Below are 7,582 nucleotides of genomic sequence, written 5' to 3'. Positions count from 1 at the left end.
ATTCTCTGAGGTCACACTGCTGGGATAGTTGTGTACACTTAGGGTATTGACATTTGGTCCATAAATTTCCTCTGGCATCACCGCGCAGCTATTCTGCCTATCACCTGGTCGGTTAATAGTGCCGACCGATAGATCACCGTATATGTTTTCCGGTGGGACAAAATTGCCCACGGATAGATTAACGTAAATGTTTTCTGGCACGAGATTATTACTTCTTCCGTATATGTTCCCCGTTGAGACAAAATTACCCACGGATAGATTACCGTATATGTTTTCTGGCACGAGATTATTACCTCCTCAGGCTCCTCTGTATATGTTCCCCGGTGGGGGAATGTTAACTACAAATCGGTTACCGTATATTTTCTGGCAGGAGATTATTACCTCCGTATATGTTCCCCGGTGGGAGAATGTTAACTACCGATGACGGCTTGTAAACTACACTTACATGCTTTGTTTGACTTCTTCACATACAGGTTCACATCGGCTGAAACAAAAAAAGAACTTGTCTTTCACGGGTTTTATGCATGTGTTTATCATCACTGTGGTGGGCAGAATATATTTTCAGGCTTTGCAAATTGAAACCCATTGAAATGGCGAGAATTTAAGAAAGTTTTGCCCAAGTGGGCTTTGTTTTCAGCGAGGAAAGAAAACCACAGTAAATGAGAAAAACCTTTGATGAAAGAACTAATTCAAGTAATTATAAAAGCAATAACCTGCCTAACTAAGACATTTCGGTGTATATTATACGAATATTGTGATGACGAGTGAAGAAATTTGTTTAATTTATTTCCGCTATCTTATAATGACGTCAAACGTGGAAGGCTGACACGACGTTTGAATGAATCCGCGAAACGATCGAGCCCATCATACTTCGTGTAACATAAGGTTTCCGCGTTTGACGTCATCACGAGAAAGGTCTGCCATATTAGGATTTCGATATAATTAAGATTAGCAAAAGAAACATCATAGTTTTTTATTATTATAATATTATTATTAGGATTGGCCTATTCAACATCGCTACTGGATACCACGAGTTCGGTGCGGGTCAATTACTTCTCTTGGAAAATTTATGAATAATTAAGCAGTATTTTAGTCACATGCATGTATACATCTGGGGCCGGTTGTTCGAAAGGCGTTTAGCTTAAACGGTGGATAAGTTCAAAATTAAAAACAAAATGATCTATTTATTGAACAATTGAGCTCAACTATTTCGATGTAAATAGTTTAATTTTCAATGGAAGCACATATTAAATGCATAAGATACAGGTTCAGTCATTCACAAGATGTATGCTAAACGCCTTTCGAACAACCGGCCCCTGTAAAGCCGGTTTTCCACTAGCGATATTTTTCGCGCGAAGCGACTTTATTCCTTTGTATTCAAGCAATTTGTTCCAGATGGTTGCAGTTGAAAGCTCTGGAACAAAAGTAAAATGTCGCTTCGCGCGAAAAATATCGCTAGTGGAAAACCGGCTTAATACTCCATAAAGGTCTTATCAATTAGTAATTTGTATATTAACTTTGATACAACTAATCTTAATTAGCATTCATAACTTTGTTACACATATACCCTAATATGCTTTAAGCTTAATTTATTCATTTTACAAGCACGTTAAAATACGTAAGTGGTACTTAATAAACTACCATAACCTCGATTAATTATCACGTTAATTATGTTATTACAACAACAAAGTATTTTCCTGTAAACGAAAAACTAAAAGTTGATTTTCTCAATTTCTCCCCCAAGTTGGCCATCAGGTAACTATATCAACCAAAATCCTTTAAAACCAAAGAGAAAGACTCAAAGCTCTTCATGATGATAAACTTTTACACGCCCTCCGTAAAGGAACGACGTTTGCCTCCCATTCCGGGGGAGGGATGCCCCTCCTTGTTGCTCCAACTGCCAGATTTCATCAACTGGGTGGTACGGGTGAATGAATTGAATCTGATGCAGGGGGGTGAGACCACGTTCATCAAGGTTTCCTCTCTCGCTCCCCCCAGGATCATCTCTGGCGGCAGCAAGTTGTGAGGTCAACTTTTTTATTTCTTCCTCAGCATCCTGAAGTTTCTTCCCAGCCTTTACCATCTCTTTTCTTAATTCTTCGCAAGATTTTCTTTCTCTTTCAAAGTTCCCCTTGTAAAGAAGCAACTGGCATCTCAATGCTTCAAGTTGTTCTTCCAGCCGTGTCTGTCTGCTTGCGTCAATCACGGCATCAAGTTTCAAAGAAGCTGTAACAAAGAAATCGATTAGCTGCAATACTACATTAATTAATAGTGATAAGAACAATGGTCGGGTTCTCTTTTATGCCATTTAAAAATCATTTTTATTACATGGTTGGGGGTATTTTACCGAGAACTAAAACACTCGTAAAAGAGATCCTTAGATGGGTTATAATTAAAAAAATATTCGCTTAATGGTCGTTCGCGGCGTCTTACTTGTCGTCTTTGTGTGTACTTTTGTCACTCTGAATTTAGTCCATATAATGACTTTAGTCCATATAATTCGGCTGGCCTGGCTTACGAGGCTGTATGGAAAATATGAACAGTCAACAAGATATATATAGGACACTACACGGTGGTGAGTAAATATGGACTTTACGCTCTCGTGTCAAAAAACAATATCTCACTCGTTCGCTGCGCTCACTCGTGATATATTGTTTTTACCACTCGAATATAAAATCCATATTTAATCACCACCGTATAGTATCCTATATATATCTTGTTGACTGTTCATATTATCCATACAGCCTCGTAAGCCAGGCCAGCCAAACAAATACGTGCCTATATGTTGCGAAATGCTAGGCCATTCTTAAGATGAAATCAGCTTCAGTTGATAGGGTTTATAATTGAAACGTTACATGCTGAAAATGTCAAATTACAGCAGTCCGCAAATGACATCAGCAGTTTTACGCTAAACCGATTCTCATTACAAATCATGGCCAGCGGAAAATATAGAGACTTTTTAGAGTGTCAGTGGGCTGCTTTTTTTAATATTCACTGCTAAAAATCAATTGTTGCATTTCATGAATATTTCGCATTCCATCATTTCTTGGAATCGAAAGTAGAAAAACAATTAACCATTCAACGAAGTAGAAAAATAATCAACCATGTGCTGAATACCTGAATGCGACCTACAGTATTTCTACCAGCAAATATAATTTAGGCCAGCATTTGTGGCATTTGAAATAGGCTCCGTATGATTGTGAAGATCATTCATAAGCCAATCTCAGACGTCAGGCCGTTTCAACTTTTCATGTGCCGAATTTAATGCAAATGAACATAACAGAGACTTTAGCTCTTCAACATCAGGTTCGGCGCATAAGATCAGTATTATCGAGTATGGAAACTGTATGGGGAATAAAAAACGTCTGGTAAAATCATTTATGTAGCTGCAATCTTGTAGTGTGAATTAACACAGAGTGTCGTCAATGTTTTGACCAGGATTGCTGGGTGTTTGGGATACGATGCTTTTAAAGCATCTGACTTACGAGAAGCAAGGCTAAAAATAAAACAAAAAATTCAAACGAGTTCGGCATTTACCTTTTTGTTGTTGTTGTTGTTGTTGAGCTTTCAAAGCTTCAACTGTCTCCTTTTTCTCATTTTCCAATGATATTCCTTGCAACTCTAGTTGATTGTTACGTATTTTTAAATCACAGTTTTCGCCTTCGGTTTCTCTATTTTTCTCATCCAAAAGCGCTTCACATTGCATTTTCAACCGTTCGTATTGTTGTTTCCAGCCATGGTTAATCTCCACCAACTCTTCGTATCTTTTCTTGTATTTGCTGTTATCTAGATTTCGATCTGATTTCGAGCGAGAGCAAGCAGCTGCCTTATTTGCCATTTCACTCGCGCTGCTTTGTCATAACACTATATTGCTTTGCTATGCTATGCTATGGTAGGTTAATTATAGCACACTATTTTCTCCCGTCTTCTTCCTACACCTTACGTAATGAGTGGAAGCTCTAGGGAAAACCCTTAATGAATATGTATTACCATTCTCTGAGAGATCACGCTGTTCAAGATACCTACGAATAATTCAGTTAGATGCACTGAATGGTTTGGCCAGGTGAAACACAATCATAAAAGCCCTGTATTATAACGGCTTCGAAATAATAGAACTTTTGCATTAAGCAGGTCTTCCACTAGCGATATTTTTCGCGCGAAGCGACATTTGTCTTTACATTTTAAGGCTAGTAAGACTACTACAAGCAGAAAATAGTCGATAATGCAAAAGGTCTATGGTCTATATTTTGATAGATTTAAGTTCTGAAATATTTCTTAGTTCTGAAAAACTAATAGCGTCGTCATCTATGCACTTTGTACTACGAGTCTACGATTCATGTGTACATTCTAATCACACTGTAAGTTCACAGATCACTTACAAGTACTTCCTTGGCGTCAATTTCGGCTGCTGCTGTGCTCTGTTTCCAGACGAATGTGCTGGTAATGTCATGGTTTGCGATGGAAGAAAATACTCCAAGAATTCTGAGAACAAAGCCGTGTAGATTGTGTCATGGCTTCGGTCAGCCGCTCTGGTGCTGTCCTGTAAAGAAGTAAAGAAACACTGATTTCAAACTCTTCAATGAGAGTTAACGAAACTCGCATTTAAAAGCATAAGAACTATTCCAAGCATGACAATGAACTCACCCAAGGTGAGCTACTTTGCGTTATGAAATATGCAAACTGATAGAGAAAATATTCCACAGCACCTATGAAAGAAAAATAGCGTTGCAAGACCTTCAGTTTTAAATCTGTTTAGAATAAAATGTGTTTAACCGTTGGCGGAAATTTGTTAAAACATTTTTTTTGTTACCACATCAAGCTCGAATAACCTTGTACAATGCCTTGATATTGCCTGTTCTAAGTGTTCTTGTTTATGGAGACTTTGTGCGGGGTGATAAGAACAATACTGTATTAATGAACACGTTGCAGATTGTTCAGAACTAAGCCGCTAAAGCAATTCTTGAACTTGATTGACCTTATGATTCTTCTTCGGCGGAAGCAAAAGCAAAACAAACCTTGGGGTTAATGAAACTCGACCAAAGACGCAAGTTCCATAGATGTGTTATGAATAACTTAATCGATTTAGATTCAAAGTTTCTACTGAATAAAGATATTCGTACGTATAATACTAGATGCAAATCTGATGTACACTTAGATAAATTCAAGAAGAATTGGGGAAAGCAACGATTCTGTTATCATTCCATAAATGATTGGAATGACCTTTTTACTTGCATTTTTTTGAGCGATTTCCGATACGATTTCCTTTATAGGTGTATGGGGTAATAATATTTTGTGGATTGCAAAAAATCTGTCAGTTTTACAAATAATCAGCCCAGGTCAAAAAAGTAACTAAAGCGGTGATTATGTAAGGTTAATTAGAATTGCGTGAACAAGCTTTGATCTATTGATCTTCTTCGATCTTAGCTAAAGGTCGACCGGACGCGATGCGGCAACGCGACGCGAATTTTGAGTTTTCAGAAGCACATAAATTAAATCCTGGGATCAAAATTTGGAATCTATGGACGCCAGAGCAGTCAAAATGTATTATTGTTAAGTAATCTCCAAGAATATTATAAATATTTAAAATTTATTCGCTTTTGGAAAAAAAAAGTTCGCATCGCGTCCAGTCTGTCTGTGTGGCCTTAAGTCGCATTTTTCGCGAAGTTCAAAAGCAAAGAGCGATAAATTACACTCTTTTTTAAAACACAACAACAAGATTTGCTGATGGCGCTATATACCTGTGCTTAAAACTAATGATGTTCTGCTGTCATTGTTAAACTGGACTTTGTTATAATACATTGTTGGAATGATTCCTTCAGTAAACAGACGCTGAGTTGGTTTCTATATAAAATAATCACAAAACAAAAAACACGTTTATCCACTGCTCCGTATACTTTCCTCACACTTGACCGTTTGCCCAAATAGTTTCTTTTTTTATAAACCAACGATGATTAAAAATTTATTTACAATTATACTACGGACAGGGGCACTTAAACGTCGGAAAGGTTAGATTCCAATAGCACGCTAATCTTAGATTACGATTTTTTTATATATTCGGCAGATACACTACTTAAACAAACAAAAACAGGATCAATTGGGGGCTTTCCTTTAAACGGTAAAAATGGTCAAATTGGTCATATGTTGAATTGAAATAAGGTATGTCGTTAAGAATATAGTTGTGAAACTGCACTTTCTGTGCTAGGCAGATGTTAATAACGTTATACTTGAATGCAGATTTCTTCAAACAGCTAAAAATACCAGTATTCTGTCTGTACTGAAATACAACAGAACCGGTCTGACCGTTTGTCCGTATAAAGGAAAGCGCCCAATATTTTATATATTTTCTGCCAATTATATTCCTAATATTTGTAGATGATAAAACACAGCCTACTCGTGTTGTGAATTGTCTAAAATGACACATAGCTTTGTCAAAACACTTTAAGGCTTTGTCAAAACTGGTCCTACTTGAAAATTACTTTTGATTTGAAAAACCCTTTCAACTTACTGGCAAGCATATCACAGGGAACTCGTATCGAAGGAAAGAATCTCTGTCGAGTTTTTCAACCAGACTCCACACCGGACCATGGGGACCGAGGAAATGACGGAAAGCATCCAGTGATCTGGAGTGTGGGGTGTGTAGAGCCCAGCCTTTCCCTGGAGTCACACTGAAAATACTTGCAAGAAGATGGGGGTATAAAACATGGAGATCCTAAAGAATAAAAATGTCATATCTAAAATATGGTTCTGTATAATATTTCCCCCTGGGCATAGAGACCCCATTGAGGTCCTACATAAGGCTGTAGGTCCTAATTGGGGAGTTTTCAGGGTCAATGGTATATAGTCAGGGGGTTGCGGGCCCAAATTGAAGGAGATGTTTAGAGAAAGAGACTCTCTTTTTGGAGGGGAGGTTCAAAGTGGGAGCAATGATAAAGGAGGGACCTCAGAGCACTTTAGAGTGGGGGCATTGTATAAGAGGGAGCTTCAGATACAAAGCTGTTATAGTTTGAACAAGGGGAGGGGAAGCCTTTGGGGAGTACTTTGGGAAGCCTTTGGGAAAAAAACAGGGCATATATATGATAAGGGGCTACTTTGAGGTCATAAATGGGTAAGGGGAGATATGAGGAAGTGTACTTAAAATAGGTGTGGCTTTCATAGGTCGGGCTTATAAAGGGCAAGGGCTTTTCCAAAGGCGAGGGGTGGGTGCCTAGAAGCAACATTAACATATTATTTGTAAGTAAAATTTTAATGAACTGCTCTTTGCCAGATCGCTCCGGTGCCGTGATATTAATAAAAACCAGGAGTATTTTGACATTTAAATGATCTGATACCTTGATATTCCACTCCTGTATCATTCTTCTGACATCTTCGCATCGTTCAGGAATAGGTTTTTGCAAAGATATATGGATTTGATCCTGAAAGTAGAAAATCTTTAAATCACCGTACCAATAAACTACGCAACATTCGCGATTAACGGTGATCAAAGATCGTAGTTTACTATATTCATACCAAGAACATTGCTTCCTGTCCAACTCTTGGGATCTGTTTTTGAGCGCCAAAATCTTCAACACGATTTCGAATCATA

At 37.9% G+C, this 7,582-nt stretch overlaps 1 protein-coding gene across 1 annotated transcript; it reads right to left on the bottom strand.

Moving 5' to 3' along the window:
• Nucleotides 1–7,567, bottom strand: LOC114543666 (sphingomyelin phosphodiesterase 4-like). Its single transcript, XM_028562555.1, has 7 exons — nucleotides 7,507–7,567; nucleotides 7,329–7,412; nucleotides 6,506–6,709; nucleotides 5,739–5,841; nucleotides 4,645–4,706; nucleotides 4,380–4,540; nucleotides 1–484 (listed from the first exon to the last, which is right to left on the bottom strand). Exons 1-7 carry the CDS (start codon nucleotides 7,513–7,515, stop codon nucleotides 442–444), a joined length of 666 nt encoding a protein of 221 aa, XP_028418356.1. The 5' UTR covers nucleotides 7,516–7,567; the 3' UTR covers nucleotides 1–441.
• Between the last annotated feature and the right edge of the window lie 15 nt (nucleotides 7,568–7,582).

This window comes from Dendronephthya gigantea, unplaced genomic scaffold, assembly GCF_004324835.1.
Source record: "Dendronephthya gigantea isolate DGI-Jeju-01 unplaced genomic scaffold, DenGig_1.0 000514F, whole genome shotgun sequence".
NCBI classification, from domain to species: Eukaryota; Metazoa; Cnidaria; class Anthozoa; order Malacalcyonacea; family Nephtheidae; genus Dendronephthya; species Dendronephthya gigantea.
Note: the sequence above shows the minus strand (reverse complement) of the source record. Positions and strands in the feature narration are given on the sequence as shown.